This window comes from Phyllopteryx taeniolatus, chromosome 6 (assembly GCF_024500385.1).
Source record: "Phyllopteryx taeniolatus isolate TA_2022b chromosome 6, UOR_Ptae_1.2, whole genome shotgun sequence".
Classification (NCBI taxonomy): domain Eukaryota; kingdom Metazoa; phylum Chordata; class Actinopteri; order Syngnathiformes; family Syngnathidae; genus Phyllopteryx; species Phyllopteryx taeniolatus.
Genome location: NC_084507.1, coordinates 1627301 through 1649277, shown reverse-complemented (window position 1 = coordinate 1649277; position 21977 = coordinate 1627301). Strand labels below are relative to the sequence as shown.

At 39.4% G+C, this 21977-nt stretch overlaps 1 protein-coding gene across 4 annotated transcripts; it reads right to left on the bottom strand.

Moving 5' to 3' along the window:
• Positions 1-7257: 7257 nt before the first annotated feature.
• On the bottom strand, positions 7258-21977 carry LOC133479744 (dysbindin-A-like). Of its 4 annotated transcripts, none has more exons than XM_061777084.1 (10): positions 21863-21977; positions 19771-19827; positions 17858-17905; positions 17728-17788; positions 16330-16462; positions 14930-15062; positions 12853-12875; positions 11931-12077; positions 10047-10172; positions 7258-9864 (listed from the first exon to the last, which is right to left on the bottom strand). In XM_061777084.1, the coding sequence occupies exons 1-10, from the start codon at positions 21967-21969 to the stop codon at positions 9605-9607; spliced, it is 1095 nt and encodes a 364-aa protein (XP_061633068.1). In that variant the 5' UTR covers positions 21970-21977; the 3' UTR covers positions 7258-9604. The 4 variants fall into 4 exon arrangements, with proteins under 4 accessions (XP_061633068.1, XP_061633070.1, XP_061633069.1 ...); XM_061777086.1 differs by having other exon boundaries at positions 21755-21940; XM_061777085.1 differs by lacking the exon at positions 21863-21977 and adding an exon at positions 20937-21522.

The window sequence follows — 21977 nt, the reverse complement described above, 5'->3', positions numbered from 1 at the left end:
TAGCAACCCTTTACTGCTCAGTGACTGGTTTTTTTTTTTGTCAATGTTTCAGTTTATCAGTTTATTTTTGAAAGGGGACAATGCAATTTCATAAAACACATGAAGTACACATGGTTAAAAAGCCAGAATTAGCCAGAAGGCTAGTTTTCATCTGTAGTCCCCAGGCCAAGATGTAAAAAAGCAGTAAAATACATCTACAAGACAATATAATACAGGATACATAATCAAACTATACTATTAAGAGAGAATAAAACCATAATTTTTTTGATCATAACAAAAAAACAACATAACATACTTGTCTTTTAGTGTTGGCAGCTATAGGTGTTAACTAGCCACATTTTCATTTTTTTTGTGAGGCCTTGTATGTTGTAAGCAGTTTAACCTCCTCAGGTACTGAGTTCCACTCAACAGCGCTCCTCACTGACCAGGCTGACTTACTGAAAGTGCTCCTGCGCAGAGGAATGAGACAGTCACCTCTGACAGAGCCTCGAGTGACACGCTCAGAGCTGTTTCTTTGGCTGATGAACTCAGCCAGAGGAGCTGGGGCCAAATCATGCAGTACTTTATAAATCAAATTTAAATCTGCAAATATGTGAAGACTGTCCCAGTTTAAAAGACTGTATTTTTTTAAAATTGCACAGTGATGATAGTGCCTTGGTTTTTTATCCATCACTTTAATTACTTGTTTGTACAAAACTTCCAATGTTTTTTTTGCATTCTGACCAGCCTGGGACCAACTGGTTATGCAATAGTTAAAGTGACTAAGAATCATTGAATGCAGGTAAATTTTTGCAGCTTCAGTTGACATTTCATTCCGAATTGCACGAAAATTTGCGAGGTTTAATTTGATATTTTTACACAATTTGTCAATATGGGCTTTAAAGGAAAGCTGTGAATCTATTATGAACCCAAGATATTTGTATTGGCTGACAATTTGCATTTTTTCTCCATTAACAAGTATGTCGGGGTCAGGTGATACTCTATTTGTTTTAGTGTAATACATGCCTACAGTTTTAGAAACGTTTAGCTGTAGACAGCACTCCTGACAGCACACCAAGTTGTGACACAGGACATTGTATTAGTGAGTTTAGCAGCAACAGTATCTTTGGACCGACCATGAACAAAGAAAACTGTGTCGTCTGCATACATTACGCACTCTGCTTCAGAGCAAACAGTGGGCAAATCGTTGATATAAAGACTAAATAAAAGGGGGCCTAATATTGATCCCTGAGGGACTCCAGAGGTTAGCCTAAGAGACTCTGATCTGCAGTTGTTAACTGATACAGATTGTGTTTGGTCATGCAGATATGATTCAATCCAGCTCACAGCTTTGCGAGAGAAGTTAAATTTTGAGAGCTTGGTAAGAAGAACAGTGATTTACTGTATCGAAAGCTTTCCTGAGGTCCAAGAACACCGCCCCTACAACTCCACCCTTGTCGAGAGAAGATTTTATTTTTTCAATGAAGAGGCATGTAGCCATTTCAGTGGAATGCTTGGATCTGAAACCAAACTGCATGGCGTGGAGAGAGGGGGAGCTGCTGATTAAATAATGGACAATCTGCTCTGACACTCATTTTTCTGCAACTTTGGAAATGGCCGGAAGAATGCTTATAGGTCGGTAGTTATTCAGAGAAGTTGAGTCACCGGATTTAAAGACAGGGGTAACAATAGCAGATTTCCAGGCCTTTGGAAAGTGACCAGATGAAATTGAAAGATTAATGTTTGAGGCAATAGGAGTAGCAAGAGTTGAACCTAGATCTTTGAGCATGCTCGTGTCCATTCCAAAAACATCCTTTGCCTTAGATGGTTTGAGTGAATGAATTAAATCGATAACTTTGGTCTCAGTAATATTTGTCTTTATGTCTCCAAAGTGTTCTGTAAATTGACTGTCTGTTGTCGTACTAGAGCGGCTCCAACTACCGGAGACAAATTCCTTGTGTGTTTTGGACATACTTGGCAAATAAAGATGATTCTGATTCTGATATTAAGTGGTCTTTTCCACCAAACAAGGTTGAAACAATCATTGCATATGTTAACTATTATGTGTGAGACAATGCAATAGCTGGGAATTATTCTTTTTATTTTAGATACACAGATAAATTTAGGGTGAAATTCAATATCAGAAGTGTGGTCTATTCTCCCGCGCTGGTCTTTTGACAGGTACAAAAGACCGACTCCTCTTGTTTCCCTACTTTACTTAACGCCCTGGGCTCCGAGCCAAAGCCCCCTCCTCTCCTTCTCACCACGCCACAAGGGGCATAGGGGCGAGCTACTCGGGCTCGACCCGGCAAAAACCTTCCCAGCCACCTCAACACTTGCCGGGCTACAGAGACATTTTGTGTAAGGGCGGAGTCACCAGTGAGTTTAACCAGGCAGAAAGAATTTGCATACGCAATTTCCCTCTGAGCGTGTGGCAAACAACCTCCTCCATGTGCGTTGGCCTTTTGCTATTTTTTCCTTTTTCTCCCCCTTCTCTTCAAATCAGCCTGTTGATCACAAATATTCACAGCTTTATCATCGCTTAACACACATCTCATTTCACACTCATGTCACGAGTTCAGTCTTTACCTGTACTTTTTCGTAGTTAAGTCCCTCCACATCTGTTCCCTGATTTCCCTGTGGTCTTCATTAAATTTCCTCTAAAATTCCACCTCCTGTTGTGGACTGTGTGTAAGTGCAACAATTGACTACTGAAATCGAGAACTGTCATTCTATTAATGTAGCGAACCTTTTAGAGGTTTTTCGTCACTTTCCCTAAAATTTACAAATATAAAAAGAGATGCGGTGCCCTATATGAGACAAAGATAGCTTTGCTTGTAATATTCTAACAACACCGGAAGTAGACGCAGGCGCTTAATTGCCAACCCTCTTTTCCAAATTAATTACGCTTTTATCCAAACCGCTACTGATTGGTGCCCCATGTGAGGCTGATTTAAGCACATAAAATTCACAATACTTGCAATAATATCGAGGCAGTGTATACGCCATCTTGGTGCGGGCATGTTCATGCGGAGCTGTGTGTGAGTGTCACTTCGTTACCATAGGGACACTGGGTTGTGAGCAGTTGTGAACTTGAGGAGTGAATTTGTTGTATTGTTAAATGTATTTGAATATCTGTTGTTTTGTGTATTGCGTGCATCTGTCGTGTGGCAGGATCTCTGACATAAATTATTGTTAAAAAGGCCTTTGAGGTTTCCTGTAACGTGCCATGAATTCTGGACGTGACGTGCAGAGAAATTCTCCTAGCCCAAGTCACGGTTCGGATTACCAACCCAAATTTGTGACATAACAATTCCGGTTTGGGGGATTTATTCTGAGCAAATGAACGTGAATCCCTGTTGTGTTCTTGAAGTTGAGCTCCGAGCTAAAGTGTTAGCCAATAGTGTGTATGGAAACACGCGGCTTCCGTAGGTTGCCATTTTGTGGTGTGCTTAAAACCACGAGGCTTCTGTCGAAGCCATCTTTGTTGGGGGAAGATTCCACGTGGTGACATTGTGAAAACGGCATTTTGGTTTTCTTCTTCCTGGGTTTTGAACAGTTGTGCATGCTACGGTGCCGTCCTCGGGCATCACTCCATGGAAGTTTGTGTCATTACGTAACATCCGGAGGCCCACTCGAAAGCCGTTAGCCACCTAGCCGCTACCAAGCCGCTAACGAACACATGCTAAGGCCTCGTGCAATCGATACGTCTGAAGTAATAAACTTTGTTTGTGTTTGTGTCTGTTGCACCGCCGTGTGCTGTTTCTTGCTGTGAAGCTTTCTGTGCCCGCTTTCCTTCAAGGTTACGCCTAGTCTAGCATCCACGCCTAGCCTAGCAACAGTAGCTAACTCACTAACAACGCTCACAGCGCCCCCTCTCGCTAGCTCCCAGCAACCTAGTATAGCCGCTAAACTACTATGCTTACACGTTACCACAGCCTATTGCTATTTATCAGCTTTGAAACTTTCAGTTTTTGCTTGGTTTCCTTAAATGCCACCGCTACAGTTGTACAATTGAAGCTCCCATGATATGGTAGAATACCCTAAAGACATAGAAATTTACCTTAAACGATTTCCAATCGCTACCACTGATGATAAACTTTACCTTATCAATGTCACGTCTAGACGAGAAGCGAGTAGCCTAATTGAGCAACAACCAGCACATGTATTGTCGGACTATCATACCCTGTGCCAGGCTTTGTTCGTGAATTTGACAACCCGGAAGCCATAACCGGCTTACCGGCATCTCTTACTGTTTAACGAGGGAGCCTCGAAACACCACAGGCATACTGCTGTCGTTTCCAAAAAGCGTATTTTGGGTTTCAAAACACTTTTTGTTGATAACCTGCACCCAAATGGTAAAGGTCAGAGGGCAAAGATGTTAAAAATTTTCTTGATAACTCTAGAACCCCTTTACAAACCCCATCGGCCATTTCAAAGTATATTATTTATAGCAGATATACAGCAGTTAAATCGATAAATAGGATTCAGAATGCGCCTTCTCCTTTTTGCATGTAGCTTGTGAACAAGGTCTTCAGCTCTATCCGGAGCTGTGATGTAACACTAGCCAAACACATTGTATGTTGAACTCCTCCTCCTCCCCATATTCCAACACGTTGCTCGCCATTGCATATAGAGTGTAGGGCACTGTGTTTGGCAATTGCAACGTCACTTCTGGTAGCCTTTGCGCTGGATAGTGTAACCACACCCCTGTGTCTCGAGCTTCGGGTATGTACGGGGAGAGCTCAATATACGTAATAAAAACCTATTTTTTAGCTAAACTATAGTTGACATCTTGCTGGAAGTGACGTGCATGTATTGCACAATATATAAACAATGCAAAAATGAATTTTAACTGACCCCAAAACATCCTCGTTCTCTGACCTTTTAACAGCATTCGGGGGTGGCAGCATGACCCCACACACTGTCCTGCCCACAACTGCACGACTTGGCCGCGACAGTCATCGAAGTCATTGGATCACAATATTTTTGGTATGAGCTATCGCAATAATGACTCGCGCCAAGACTTTGAAAGTTTGCCAGAAAAAACTGACTCCCAATCTTGTTTGCCCAAACGCGACAAACCCAAACAATACAAACGAAAACCCATTTCGTCAAATAAACCGCAAGAGTCTTTGACCATGTCATGTGACTCACCGAATGACTCTGACAACCTGCCAAGCAAAAGAGACAAACAGCCATTTCGGCATCTTCTAGGATAGCTAACCGTTAATGGTACGTCGGAGAAGTGACAACCACACGTGAATGTGCACTCCAACATGACGCACGTCGACACCGTGGCCGACTTCACGATTATGTCAGAGGAAGTGTTCGACCAACTTCGTGACAAGTTACAGCATGAGAATTGGACCCTCAATTCTCGCAATAGTGGACCTTTCCTCGATGTTTTGAGACCGCGCGGCAACCTAATGGATAGCAAGGTTGCACTTTCTGGAACGCATATTGTGGACTCTGTCCCTACTCGATGCACTGCCAATTCAGCTATCACACTAACCTTCATTGTCTTTGCTACTTGGCTGGCCTGCTCCCTCGGTGGCCGCCAAGTCATTTTGCTACTTTTGTGACATATACACATTCATTGCTCTAACAGCAAAAGACGTGGGCTTTGACTCTTCGTAGAGTCGTTGAACTATACTCAACTTATTTTCTTTGGTGTGCCAACCTGGCTTCGCAACGTGCACCTCAGTACCAATTTGCCCACCCTTTCATCACTCAGGCAACGACATGGACCCAACTCTTCTGTTGCACCTGTAGTATGCGCTTGTGATGAACGCTTCCTTCTGTTCTGGTTTCCAGCCTTTCATTTCTCATCTGCGTTGTTTGTGATGTCAATGTTCCCTGTGTTTCAATTGATCTTTCTGTGGCTCATCTTCACCGCCACTCTTTTTATTCTTCCTTCCTGCACACCGCGCAAGCTTGACTTTGGTTTCTCCTCGGTTTTCTGCCAGTTCCTTTACATATTCATGGGCTTTCGTTGTTGCACCTCTGTGAAGCGCAATTCACAGCCGTTTGTGGCCCCACGCGGCCACTATGCACTATGCGCCATACACGAAACGAAGGATGGTCAACACAGTGAGACCGGACCGATCAAGCAGGTCCAATATCCATGACCTCATCCTCACTACAACAAAGACTAAATCAAGTCCGTCAAGTCAGATGCCCGACCAAGGCACCGACAAAACCAAACGCGCTGCTCCGCCGCAAACCAAAAACATAACGACCAAAATAAAATGCATCCACAGAGCCCCCACCGTTGATGCGAGTGGCCCTAGTATTATTGACACACAACTTCAGGAATTCCAGTCCGAGATACCTACCACATGACAACACCCGGCTAAAGAAGTAACCAATCCCTGTTCGCTAAACAAAACGCTACGAGCCATCTTAGTTCTCGACGCTTAACACTGTAGCCCTAAACCAAAATAGGCAGACCATAAACAAGCTGTTGTCTTTGTTCCTAACGGTTTACGCTCACACACAGATTGCTAACATGTTGATGAACGACAGGCTACACAAAATTGCTCCCCCTTTTTTTTTTTTTTTAAACTACACAAATTCGAATTTGACCCTGAAACGCTTGAAGAAATTAAATTTGAAGGAACTCAGGCAATTGACATCACCAACCTAAACAACACGTTACGCACCTTGAGTATCGACGCTAAGACGCCCAAACCCCCATTTGCACATCCCTGGTCCCCAACGGACCATAACTTAATAGCCTTAACCATCCTTGGTTACAGCATGATTTGTAGTCGGACTTTACATCGAGCTGATCGGCCTGATCCGTATCAGCAGATAATTACCATTTTATGCTGCTTGGCTGATAGGCTTTAATGTCACAAATCGCCGATCCGATCAATGACGTCATTGAGTAGACACAGGCGCTTACTTTCTGACCCTCTTTTCCAAATTAAATACACATTTATCCAAACCAATATATGCTACAATGCATACAATTGAATTGACCTGGAGTGACATATCATACAGAGATGTTTACATCATTTTGATTATTTAGTGACATGAAAGAAGCAAAATATGTATTAAAAACAGCTCTTAGTACATAGTACTGCAGGTTAACAACACTGCATACGACCACAATATAATACAATACAATATAATGTTAAATACCACAATCACAATTGAAAAGGTAAAATTTTTCATTTTGCTCTTGAATTGGATGTGCAGGTCAAGTGCAATTAATGTTGTAGTTGGTAAGCATAAAACACACGCGTAGAAATAAATGTTCACTCAACAGAGTACTTTTAAGTTATTTAATTCCTGGTTTACAAGCAGAATGCATATAAAGTGTGCTTGACAAAATGTGGCATCGTTCAATGTTCGATAAAACAGCGTAAGGTCAAGCAGAAACATTCAGTTCAATGAAGTCCAACATCAGGTCACAGTGCTCAAACAACCCATTGTCACACATGCAAGATATGAGGAAAGATTATTAAATACCCCATTAAAAGTCTAGAAGACTGAGATTCAAGCACCAGGACCAAAATGTGCTTATGGTCTTTGGTAAATTGTATACATACATACATTTTCTGAACTGCTTATCCTCACTTGTTGTGGGTGTGCTGGCGCCCATCTCAGCTGAATTCGGGCAGGAGGATGGGTACATCCTGAACTGGTCACCAGCCAATCGCAGGGCACATATAGGCAAATAACCATTCACACCTATGGACAATTTAGAGTCTCCAATTAACCTACCACGCATGTTTTTGGAATGTGGGAGGAAACAGGAGCACCCAGAGAAAATCCATACATGCCGACGCTGGATTTGAACCCGGGAACCTCAGAACTGTGAGGCAGATGTGCAAATTGTACACATTTATATGCAATTTATACATTTAGTTCACGAAATAAATAATTGTGCTATCGGACAACTGGGTAGCACATCCGCCTCACAGTTCTGAGGCTGATGGTTCAAATTCAGGCTCTGGCCTTCTGTGTAGGGTTTGCATGTTCTCCCTATGTTTAGGTTTTCTCCAGGTACTCTAGCTTCCTCACACCTTCCAAAAACATGTTTCTTAGGTTAATTGAGGTCTCTAAATTGTCCATAAATGTGAGTCTGAATGGTAGTACGTATGTGCCCTGCGACCAACTCAGGGAGTATATACCCTGCCTCTGGGTCAAAGTCTGCTGGGACAGGCTCCAGCTCTCAGGATGGAGGGACAGATGCTTTAATGTCAACATGTATTTTAACTTAATAACATCTGTGTTTCTAAATAATTCAATATCTACGTATATTGCTAGTACCTGGGAGGTGTTACAGGTGTCCACTATCACGGAATAATTAGGGCTGTTCAACAACTTAAATATTTATTCATGACTGATTTATGTTAAGTAATGATAATATTACCTATATGATTTCACAAGTTTGACCTGGCAAACTTCTTCAGAGTGGTGTACTGTATGTGGAACGTAAATGCTGCCATGCATGTTAGATTCCTCAGCATTAAATAGCCTACAAGCTGTGGGAACTGTACAACTTTGTGGCCCTAAAACAAAACACTGCCTGCATACAGAGACGCAAAAGCAGATTCCAAAATAGCAAGAGGGTTTTTTCATAATGCTGTTAATCCATTGAGCTTTTTTTTTTTTCTTCTGAGAAAAGACATGCATGAAGATCTTCAAATTTTACAAACATTAACTTATCTTCTTGAAACAATTAATTGGTTTAGTTTGAATATGTTGAACACAGCATGGCATAGCAAGATCACTTTTTTTTGTTTGTTTCAAATAATGCTTTTCATATGCTTTATGTGCCCTGCGACTGACTGGCGACCAGTTCAGGGTATAGTCCGTCTTTCACCCGAAGTCAGCTTGGATAGGGTCCAGCGCCCCGCGACCCTAACCGGGCAAAATGAGCAGGATGGATATTATGTTTTATAAGTTTAAGTAACTTTGCTTTTGCGAGTCAACACTTCAACTCAACAGCCCAATTCATAATCATGCAGTGCATGGATTCCTGTTTGCATACCGTTTTGAAACAAATAGAAAATAAAATAAAAGGTTTTTAACATTAACAGTACAAGGATTGTCTTTTTATTGAATTGTCAGCCATGTGAAACCAGCTGCAGCACAACATGTTCTAACAGTTTGGATTCAGTCAACTTGTTACAATAGTGTGCACAGAGGGAAACAAGGTTGAAGTAAACTGACATGAGGATGTATTTACTTAATGAATGACATTTAAAAATTAACAGTGGACCATATACTTGGGACGCACAGGTCCATGGCAGCATATTTGGTTCGTTAATTAAGACTGTTTAAACTGGAGGGTGGAGAGTGGTGGTCAGTTTGATGCGCTCCACTCATCTTTAAAGCACAAAGTGGTTAACTGTTGTTTCACACTTGTCCTTGCTCATCTCCTTTTCTAGACAGAAGCAGTAACTTTTGCAAAACAACAGAAAACACATCCATGGATAAATTACATGCCCAGCACTCATTTGAAGCATCTTTGATTTGTCTATTGCATTGTTTTCAGAATAAAAAGACAACTTGTGTTGGCTGAGCACATTGTCCCGAGTCCAAATAGGGGGGCAGTAAAGATTATGGGGTTTAACGCTTGAGACATTTCAAGGGCATGGTTGCTAGGTTACCCACAGGGCATGTCTCCTGGAGAGTCACTATCATCAGAGCCCCTGACATGGTCAAGATCCTGCAGGCCAACCAATGTCATGTCCGGCTGAACGTCCTCCTCGTCTAATTGGACCACAGGCTCATCACTGTCCTCACTGAGGCCTTCGTCATCGTGAACACATTCAGAGTCCTTGTCTGACGAGTGGTTTTCTATGTCGGGGACTTGGCTCAGTGGGCTGCTTAAGGATCCCAAAGAGCCGGACTTCAGGTCTGTACCTGTTTGAGATGAGAAATAAGGTTAATCAACTCAACTTCATGAACATGATAGTGAAGAAAAAAAAAATATGAAAGTGGTTGTATTTCAGGGAGCGTTAATATTCCCATATGCATTTTAAATACGACCATATTCTTGATCTGCTCAGTTACTGTTGTTAGTTCTTCAGAGTAACTTGACTTACCTGAGGTGAGCGATGACCCAGAACTGAAGTCATCACCAGAGTTCAGGAAATCATCCAAAGCCTCCTGGTCTGATAAGTTGGTTACTGGCATTTGATCCAGAACAACCATATCTGCTTCTGCTGGTTCTTTAGTCACACAAAGAAATGGGCACAATATACAGCGGCTGAAGAAAGTATTTAACGCGTCACTAAATATATTTCCAAAGGTGCTATTGACATGAAAATTTCACCAGATGTTGGGAGCAACCCAAGAAATCCATACATACAAAGAAAGTAGAACAAATAAACTCAGAAATTAAGTTATGTGTAATAATCTGAAATTACACAGGTTAAAAGTATTGAACACGCCAACTGGTATTTATTTAATACTTTGTACAAAAGCCTTTGGTTGCAATGACAGCTGCGAGACGCCTCCTGTATGGGGAAACTAGTCTCATGCATTGCTTTGGTGTGATTTTGGCCCATTCCTCCACACAAGCAGTCTTCAAATCTTGAAGATTCCGTGGGCTTCTTTTATGGACCTTGAGTTTCAGTGTGTCCCATCGCTTTTCGATTGGATTCAAATCAGGTGATTGGCTAGGCCATTCTAGCAGCTTTTTTTCTTCTTCTTTGAAACCAATTGAGAGCTTCCTTGGCAGTATGTTTTGGATCATTAGCCTGCTGAAATGTCCACCCTCGTTTCATTTTCATCACCTCGTAAATGGCAGCAGATTTTTGTCAAGAATGTCTCAGTAGATTTGCCCATTCATCCGTCCTTCAATAATGTGAAGTTTACGAGTACCATTTGCTGAAAAGCAGCCCCACACCATCATGTTCCCACCTCCGATCTTCACTGTTGGTAAGGTGTTTTTAGCGTGATGTGCAGTGCCATTTCGCTTCCAAACGTGGTGTGCATTATGGCAATCCAAACAGTTAAATTTTGCTCTCATCAGACCAGATTATATTCTCCCAGTATTTAATTGGCTTGTCCCAATGTTGTTCAGCAAACTTTAAACGAGCTTGACATCCCTCCCCCCGCCCAGCAATGGGGTCTTGCATGAGGATCGTGCATACAGGCCATGGCAGGGGAGTACATTACTCACTTTTTTCCTTGTGACAACAGCACCTGCTAATTCCAGGTCCATTTGAAGCTCTCTACAGGTGGCCCTGGGCTGTTGGACAACTCTTCTGATTATTCTTTGCACTCCTCTGTCAGAAATCTTGCGAGGAGCACCTCATCGAGGCACATTTATGGTGGTATGATTTGCTTTCCACTTATGGATTATGGCCCCAACCATGCTCACTGGAACGTTCAGAAGCTTAGATATGCTCCTGTAACCAATGTCATCGTTATGTTTTGTAACAATTAGTTTGCGATGGTCTTGAGATAGCTCTCTGCTCTTACCCATCATGGGATGTGTCTCGATTCACACCTTGGCAATGAGACCTTTTTGTAGGCCATCAATTAGGACCGAACCATTCATTTGCACTGACAAGGGTCTGGATTGCTGTTTGATTATTGATAGATTTTAGGTGTTGTCTTGGCTTTTTGCGCCTCCCTTTATTCCCGTGTTCAATACTGTGTAATTTCACATTATTACACAACTTAAATTCTGATCTTATTTATTCTACTTTCTTTGTATATATGGATTACTTGGATTGTTCCCAACAACTGATGAAAATTTCATGTCAATAGCAACTTTGGAAGTATATTTAGTGAATACTCATTTCAGCCACTGTACATGTGGCATCTAAATTGAATTCACCTTCACATCCCAACCATTTGCTTCACCTCTAAGCCTCTACACTAAAAGATATCTACATACTGTATATAAAGGAACGTGTGCAATATATTTTGGCACAAAAAAACATGTAACGGAGAATGCTTAGCCATAGAATGTTTACCTCTATGCTGAAGATATCCAGTGGACCGGTATTTTTCCAGGTCTTGGTTAAAGGCTTCTTCATATACTTTTTGCCTTTCCCTCAGTTTCTGCTGCCTCATCTGCTCTAGCTTTGCAACTTTCTGAGCATGCTCTGCATTCAGCTCCACTACAAACAGGGAAACACACCATTTCATCAACAGTATTAACCTAATGCAATACATATTTAAGACATCGTCATGTTGACACTCTTCATGCATTACATGGAATTTGCCCTCTTCATTTAACCTGTCACTAGTTGCTAGTGAGCATAACCCAACATCCCACAACATTAACTTTCAGAATCCAAAATGATCAAGAGCAATACAAAAGCGTTACTTTTACAGACAATTATGCTCAATTTTTCAAATATTTTGGCTCGCTTGTGTAACTAAATGAGGTAACTAACATATGAGCATAACTAATTTAATAAACTGTTAAATTAACACATGCACTGCCATTGACGGCTTTAGAAGTCAAATATCCATGTTAACTGGGAGGGCTGACAGTGAATGAGTTTTAATATTGCTATGACTGTGTCAATAAAAACTGAACTGACCAATTTTTTCATACAGTTCTTGCATTGGATCTCAGATTATGCAAATGGTCAATTTTGTAGCTGGTCTTTAGTAAGAACTGTATTCTGGCACAACTTTTACTGCTGGTTGAAGGTACTTTAATACTTTTCTCGTAATAGAAAAAGAAACCTTTGGTCACAGTACCAGTAATAGCTGCCCCCACATTATTAAAATATGTCAAAAAGTCAACCTCTTCTATTAAAAGGAAGATTTACTCTCCCATGGTTTACTTTTCTGATGTTTTTCTCATTTAGTTTAGCAAAATGTTCTGCTAATAACTGTGTAATGACAGCAGTGCCCATGTCTAACGACTGTAATGCAGCTCACCTTCCAGTGCCTCCAAGTCTCTCCTGTAAAAGACAAATCAGACAAGTTCCCAATAAAATAACAGACAAGTTTTGTGTTATTAAAGTGACAAAATACCGACAAAAAATAAAAAAAATTAAAATAAAATCATTAAAGTGAAAAACTATCGACGGAAATAACATTTTGCACAAAGGAAAGTTTCCATCTGAACCTGGTTTGATTACACTGTGTGCAGAATTATTGGGCAGGTAAGTATTTTCACCATATCATCACTGTTAGGCATATTTCCTCGCTCCCAGCTGGAGAGACCTGGATGTTAAATGGATTTAAGCATAGCAAGTGCTGTGTATTTGTGTAATGAGTGTGGGTGTGGTCTAAGGAGATCAACACCCTATATAATGGTGTGTGTAATTATTAGGCAGCTTCTTTTCTTTAGTCAAAAATGGGCCAAAAAAGTGATTCAACTGACTTTGAGAAGTCAAAAATTATCAAATCTGCAGCACTTTTAAAATATCTAAGATTTTATTGCGTGATCACAAAAGTATTGGATCATGTGACTGAAGGGTGTTTCTAGTTGCTCAGGTGTTGCCTTTTAGATTGATTGCTTAAACATTATATAGTGCTAGTTTTTGGCTTTGCGTTTCATCTGTGAAAACTGCATTTGCTGATAAGCAAACGGAGACCAGAGAACCGTCTATGGGAGAAAAGCAAACCGTTTTGAAGCTGAGAGAAGAGGGAAATCGATCAGAGCTAGTGCACAAACATTGGGCATAGCCAATACAACAATTTGGAATATCCTGAAATAGAAAAACTACTGGTGTACTGAACAACAGACATCGAACAGGGTCGGCCAAGGGCATCAACAGCAGTTGATGACAGAAATATTGTAGGAGCTGTGACGAAACACCCAAAGACAACAGTCAGTGACATCACTGCCAACCTCCCAGGCCAGGGGTGGAGGTGTCACAACCCACTGTTCGAAGAAGACTTTGAGAGAAGAAAATATACAGGCCATACCACAAGATGCAAACCACTCATCAGCAAAAAGAATTGGAAGGCCAGATTGGATTTTGCAAAGTACAGCGATGAGCCACAAAAGTTTTGGAACAAAGTTTTATGGACTGATGGGACCAAGATGAACCTCTACCAAAGTGATGGAAAGGATCTGCTTTTGATCCAGAACACACAACCTCATCTATGAAGCATGGTAGAGGTAATGTCATTGCTTTGGCTTGAATGGCTGCTTCGGAACGGGCTCACTAGTCTTTATTGATGATGTAACTCATGATGGTAGCAGCAGAATTAATTCTAAAGTCTAAAAAAACATTTTGTCTGGCAATTTACAGAAAAATGCATCCAAACTAATCGGGAGAAGCTTCTTCATGCAACAAGACCGTCCCAAAACACACTGCCAACACAACAAAGGACATCATCAGGGGGAAAAAGTGGAAGGTCTTAGATTGGCCAAGTCAATCACCGGACGTTAACCCAATAGAGCATGCATTTTACCTCCTGAAGAGGAGACTGAAGGGAGAAATCCCCAGACACAAACAAGAACTGAAAGAGGCTGCAGTAAAGGCCTGGAAAAGCATTTCAAATGAAGAATGCAGTCTGGTGAAGTCAATGGATCGCAGGCTTGCTATAGTTATTGCAAGTAAGGGTTATGCCACCAAATATTAAATGTTATTCACTTTAGTTTAATAAGGTCTGCTCCAATACTTTTGCTCACTTGAAAAGTGGGTGGCTTCAAACAAAAGGTCCTCTGTCCTGAGTTGTTCAACACATCTAAATGTAAGTACCATGAAATAAAAGCTGGAATTCTGAACTTTTGTGTCATATTCACCTTTTGATCTGAAACCCAAAAGTCTTCAGTATAGAACAAAAACAAAAGGAATTCACCTTTGGAGGAAACTGTAATTCTGCACAAGGTGTAATTGGAGTTTTTAATTATTCACTAAGTGAGGCAATAGACATTTCTTATTCGAGGAACTTGCATAAAAGCATACAGAGGACAAAGACATGGGCTTATCAGATGTATCCGAGTACAGATGTTCAGCCTCATAAAAAGCAGATGAGTAAATTACATAGAGCACTCTACCTCTTCTTTTTCTTATAGACTTCCAGTTGGTCGATATGCTGCTGCTTGAGCGTCTGCTGTTCACATTGACAACATAGTGTCTCCAAGTAGACCAGCCTGCTCTCCATCTCCTCAAAGTCACCTTCCAGGTGAGCTGTACATGGACACACACTGGCATTCTTTAAATGGAACTACCTGTACGCACAATATTAGCTTAGAATTTATATTTATAGAGAACAGGAATTTTCCTTTACACACAGTTTTCCTGCTAACTCCAAGTGACATGTTACCTCATTATTGTAGTCTTTTGGCATATTTATTAACACCATCTAACGTTTAAAAAAAATAAATAAAATTTAAAAAAATGCAGAAATGCATAGAGGCCCACTCCCACTGGACAACTTTGGAAATCCGTTTGAGCATATTTCATATCCTTGTTATCCAGCCTAAGGTCCATGGTCCAAGTAAGACAATTCAGCACACTAGTAATGTTTTTTTCCCCCCCAGGGATGTCCCGATCCGATCATGTGATCGTAAAGCGGGGTCAATCACATGATTTTCTGCTGATCGAGATCGGGTGAAAAGATCAGTTTTATTCATTTTCTGACATTTGAAATGTCACAAAGTGACAAAACAATCCAAAGGTACAAAGATCTTGCCAAATGGAACATTAATAGCTTTGTTTTATATTAAAAATTAACTTTTTGGGGTGTTTTTAGTACCGGTATAATATACCCTAAGGGACTATAAGAGACATGCATGCTGCGTGTTTGTGTATGAGACTATAAACTTAACTACTATTCAGTTTTGCATCCATATATTATTGCAACGTCTACAAGTCGTTTTCTGGTAGAAAATTTCTATTTCTCTAGCACAAAGCCGTGTGTGTAGTTTAGCTTTTGTGTGTGGCACAATGTGTATTATTGCACTTAATTTTGCATGGAACAAAAAACTAATATGTGACATTGATCAAACCAAAAACCAAAGTGTTACATGGGACGCCGCAGAAGCGTTGCACACAAGTCAAAGCGGCTGTGCCTGTTAACACATGGAAATAAGCAATTGTGGAATATTTTGTGTGTGTGTTTTTTTTTTTTTTTTAAATAAATACAGCATTGCAACCGTTGTAGCTCTTGTCAGAATAGAGTAAGTAGTCTGTTGTTCTTTAATTTGTTGTGCTTAAAATGTGCAAATTCTGATTCTTTTTTTTCCACTTGCAAAATGATTCAACTTGCCACTGGATCGTTCATAGCACTACTTAGTAGGAAAGTTTTTTTCCCCACTACTGCCTTCCGCTACGATGTGACAATTTCTGGCCACTATAAGGACAACTACAGCGTAGGAGTACATGGACCTTAGTTTGGATATCATGGACATTGAACAAATGCTCAAATGGATTCACAGAGACAACTACGTCGCACCTATTGAAGCAGTGATGCCATCAAGTTCGCTGATAAAAGTCGGCAAGCTTTGTAGTTGTTCTTGTAGTTCTGTCAGCGCTGATCGTCTCTTCTCCCAGTGCGCCGACAGAATCACCACGTCCCCGTCAACGGCCTATCAAAGCCACAGAGATGGGCAGAGCTATGACTGACCGGACCACTGCCCACAATAAGCACTTATTACTTTAAATTGTGTCATTTAATATCAGATTACAAAATCTTTCAGACAAGGTACAGTATTTCAATTAATGGCAGGCACTACATGTTTAGTATCCTGTCCAATATGGATGTTATGAGCATGACCATCTATAGATGTCCAATATCTTTTAGCAGAAGTAATTCCCCGATTAAGACAGTTAAGTAATACTCTGTTTCACTATAATTTGTGATCTGGAAAGTCATAAAGGGGGTTGGTAAAGAATAGTGTTATTAAACAAAATATCTGATTATATTAAATCTGTTTACAGTAAATCAATCAACTATGGAAAGGGTGGAGTAGTTTATGGCGGTTTTTGTTGCATAGCAGGACAAATAAGCGTGCTTAAAAAAAAAAAAAAAAAAAAACATTTTAAAGAGTGGGAGACTAACAAGAAAATGAAAAAGCAGAAGTCAAGCATTTCAGCACATCCGTTAGTTTGGGACAATACAGTACACTAAATTATGTTTAATAAGTATAAAAGAATACAAATTTAACTAGTTACAAAACTACCACAAATGTTTTCCAGCATAATATTATTTCATTCTTTGATACAGTGTGAAGTGTGAGGAAGTGATTATTCAAATTCAATTTAATGTTGCAATTAATGGTTAACTACAGCAGTGGTGTCAAACTCAAGGCCCGGGGGCCAGATGCGGCCCGCCACATAATTTTACGTGGCCCACGAAAGCAAATCATGCTCGTCAACTTCCGTGATTTTTGCTAAAACCCAAACTCCAAATTGTCATAATAATAAACAATAATGTTGAGCTATTGCATTTTTCTGTTGCCAAACCCTTCTTCTACAGGAACTTAAACAATATGTGAACAAACTATTATCCTTGTCTTCTGATTTCAAAACTAGTTATCCCTCAATTTGTTGTGTAATGGTAATAATATGTTTTGGTGATGATTAAACATTTATATGGTTTCACTGTTCTAACGGCCCTCTGAGGGAAATCATAACTACAATGCGGGCCGAGGCAAAAAAAAACAAATTTAAAGAAAAAAAGTTTAAGTTTGACACCCCTGAACTACAGTATCAACAAATCTTTAGGCAGCATTTCAAGGTTCACTATTGGCATCCATTTCACAAGACATTTGTTACCGTGAATCATGATGGGAACCTAAAGAGGCAATATTGTGTCATCTGTGAGAAAGAAATGGAGAAGAACTGAACATACCCCTGCAACCTGAGCAGAGTCTTTTGTTTTTTTGTGGAGCAGAAACCAACTCTCTTCATACCTACAAAAACACATTTCATACTTTAGGCATAATCATGCAGTGCAGTCAATCTTTCTGTGCACTGCATACCTGCTGAGGATGTCTAGTCCAGCACTGAAATGAAGATTTTCTTCATACCTGAGCAAGAAATAAGATAATGTAAAAGTTAATATTATCATAAACCCCCTCTGGATAAAGCAGTGAGGTTTAGGTACAGATATACGGTAATGACTAAAAATATTGGCATCACAGGGGTGCCAATGTTTTGAGCCATGACTGTATAAAGAAGGCACAGACTTTTTTTTTTTCTTTTCTTCTCGTGACTGTCTGACATGAAATCAGGCAAAACTTTTTTAGGTCAATTAGGATTACCTAAATTATTTCTTTGATCAAAGCCACAACAATGAGGGGATTGTTTTTAGACAAATATACAGTGCTGCTTGAAAGTTTGTGAACCCTCATGACATGGTCACGAAACGAACTAAACTTGTTAAACATTGATCCAAATGCCAATTTGTAAAGCATACCTTCAAAACAGTAGACACGCGCGCGCACGCACACACACACACAGATATATTTGTATTTAAATTCCCCCCCCCCACAAAAACTGATAATTGTATATGTGCAAAAGTATGCAAAATTGGACGCCCATCAAAACAATAACCCAGAAACACAAGGGGGAAAAAAAGGCTGACCCAGACATCACCTCTAGAGAGTTGCAGAGCTCTCTGATAGCATCTGAGAAGATTAGATGAAAATTTAATAGCCATGACATTCATGGGAGCGTTTTTAGAAGGAAGCATCTGCTCTCAAAAAAAAAAGAACAAATCTGCCCTTTTCAGCTTTGCCAGAGACTACTTGGAGAAGCCTGAGGCCTTTTGGAAGTCCTCTCTCTTAACAGATGAGTTAAAAATTAAATTTTTTGGTCATAATCAACACTGACATGTTTGGAGAAAAGTCAGCACTGGAAATGAAGAAAAGAACCTCCTCCCTACGATCAAGCATGGTGGTGGAAATGTGAAGGTCTGCGGCGGCTTTTTCACTTCTGGACCAACGCCATCGTATCTTTAGAGCCATGAATTCCAGGCGAATTAAGAAACTCTTGACCATAATCTCGTGTGTGTGTATGTGTGTATATATATATATATATATATATATATATGTATGTATATATATATATATATATATATATATATATATATATATATGTATATATGTATATATATATGTATATGTATATAGATATATATATAGCTATAGATATATATATATATATATATCTATATATCTATAGATATATATATATATATATAGATATATATATATATAGATATATAGATATATATAAATATATATATATATCTATAGATCTATAGATATATATCTATAGATCTAGATATCTATATATATATATCTATATATCTATAGATATATAGATATATATATAGATATATCTATATATATCTATATATATAGATATATAGATATATATATAGATATATATATAGATATATCTATATAGATATCTATATCTATATATCTATATCTATATATATTAAAAATGTGTATTTTTTTTAAATGTTCAGTCTATGGTGTACCCCACCTCATGCCTTGCAATAGGCTGCAGTTTACACGGGACCTTCGTAAGGCCAAGCGCTAAAATGGATAGATAATTCTGTTGATAATCACGTTACACTTTTTCACTATTTTTCTTATCAGTGTAGGTGAGCCCTACAAACATGATTGAGCATCTTAGCCTACCCGGCCTAAAAAGGGTAATAGGCTCATGGTGTGAAAAAGAACAGGTTAAATAATGATTCATGCTCTTGCTCATGATGAGTTTATGTAAACTTCTGATTTGAACTGTAAATTTACCAAAGAGTTAACTGCCTGCAACAAAATGCTGCTTTTATTTTTTGCTTTTAATAATTCTGTTATAATGTGCCAATTTCTTTTCCAGATAATGGGCTGTAGAAAAGGATTTGACAGTGAATTAAACGAACCTGGACTTCCTTCTGCTGCTTTTGGATTCCTTTGATTTGTCACCCAGTGTTTTCAAGCTGTTGGGAGAAAAAGTAAAGGAAGGTTTTTGCACAAATTATCTAGAACACCAAAAGTAAAAAAAAAAAAAAAAAAAAAGATCTTACAAATGTATTTATTAAACTAATAATACATTTATATTATACATATACATTTATATTACATTTTACAAATGTATCATAATTTATAGTTATTTATAATGCATTAACTGTTGACTGTATAATATAGGGTTGGGGCTCTTATAAAAAAAAAAATATCATATAATATTGGTCCGACCACTTCAATGCCCCAAACTGAAAACAGTATTTTCTAGGGCCCTTATCAGTCGTGGGCCCTTAGAATTAGGCCCTGACCGATGTGTTGTTTTGTTTTTGAGGCAGATTACTGATTACGATATTTGTCAGAATAAAATTTCAATAGCCAATTAATCTAAAAAATACATAAGGAATAAAATAACTTTTTTTTTTTTTAATCTGGTCCCTTAACGCTTAAAGCAATAAAGCTATGAATGATGGGGAAATTTGGACTGTTTTACAATACTTCGCCCTTTAGTATTTGTTTAAATTTACAAATGAGGGAAAAGACATCGTCAAAAGGCGGATTTTTTTAAGGTATTATTTTTGTCTTACGGTGTAATGTGTTTAAAATAAAAATACAAATTTTAAATCAGTAGTAATAAAAAATAAGAAATAATAAAAAACGGCAAAAAACAAAAAGTGCCGATTTTTGCCAATTTAAATGGGGTAATATCAGCCAATTAAATTGGTTGACCGATTGATCGGTCGGGACTTAGAATCCTCATCAGTTTTATCCCTCTTACTGCCCCTGTCTGTACCCAGTGAAAGAATAAAATGAGAGGCTCGCTTGCGAAGGTGAATATTTTACTTTTTTCTGCTCAAAACATTTATGGGTTCTCTGAAAACTCTTTCTGACACACAACACAAACAAAATAATAGATAATGGAGAGGGTAAGGGTGACAAAAATTATGTGACATCAAATTTCACAGGGACATATTTAAGTTTGACTTTTTTAATTCCTTGTGTTGGAGACAGTTTGCTTTCTGGTGTGAGTGCCCACCTTTCAACAGCGGAATTACGCATAAAAGTAAATGTTTTGCTATCTACCTACTTCTGAAAATGTGCCTGTAACCAAGTTGGTCTGGCCCTTTCCTTAATAGTTCTCCGCCCATGACATAACCAGCCTAGAAGATGAAGATCCAGAGCCAGAGCCATTTCCAAGCCAGACTACACTGTTTGAAACACTATCATGCAGAAACATCACCATACATCATGGGCACGATGCCACTTATCATGTCAAAGCCAAAAGGTAAGCAGAGCCGCATTAAGTATTGTTCTCTTCGACTACATGGCAGATGGTACATAATTAACCTGACATTTGTGTTTGGTGGCTCAATAAAGGTTGGAAAATACATATTTGCATTGCATCTGGGCACTGCTACTGATGCATACGTATTACATGCCTCAAATAAACATTTGGCAAATACATTCCTTTAAAAACACATTTGCAAGGCAATTGAAATCACGAGTTGAACAAATGGTTGGTGAATGCGAGGCAAACTATAAAAGGGTCTACTATTTTTTTTTTTTAAACATACTTGACCCTACATCACATGATCGTCAGCTGAGCGTAATAAGTAGGAATAGCAGACGATAAAAAAATATCTTGCGTCCGACGAAAACGCTCGATGACCATAAACGCAACTACTTACTCCTTTAAGTTTATTCGTTTGAATCTTTATATTGTACGTGGTCAGGGATCCAAGATAACGGCCGACCGTGACTTCAGCGTGCTACTAGCCAACTTTGCTCCGTCGCAATTCGTGTAAATATGCCTGTTCACTTTGACTGCAACAATGATACACTTCAAATCCGACGTCTTGCCACTTTAGCATCATTTGAACAAACAAACGGTGAAATCCGACAAACCCCGTCGTTAAGTCCTGTTGCACCATGTGAAGTCTTTCTCTGAAGTTTTCAAACATGATTCGGCTGAGTAGTTTGTCTCCAATGAGGATGTTGTCCTCTGAAACGCACCGGTTCACCAAATAGGTCCTGCTAGAACCCCTGCTGTAGAATCCGCAGTTCGTTTTCTTTTTTTTTTCTCTCCCCCTTCTTCTTCTTTGCTGGCAATGTAACGGCATCGGGAACC

Bases quoted from the DNA above. Each gene is read 5' to 3' on its own strand.
- LOC133479744 (XM_061777084.1), bottom strand. From the start codon at position 21,969: ATGCCGTTACATTGCCAGCAAAGAAGAAGAAGGGGGAGAGAAAAAAAA. The intron at 19,828-21,862 runs GTGCGTTTCAGA...TTCTCCCAACAG, and splicing joins AGGACCTATTTGGTGAACCG to CTTGAAAACACTGGGTGACA. The intron at 16,463-17,727 runs GTATGTTCAGTT...TGGCTTTGATAG, and splicing joins ACTCTGCTCAGGTTGCAGGG to GCCGTTGACGGGGACGTGGT.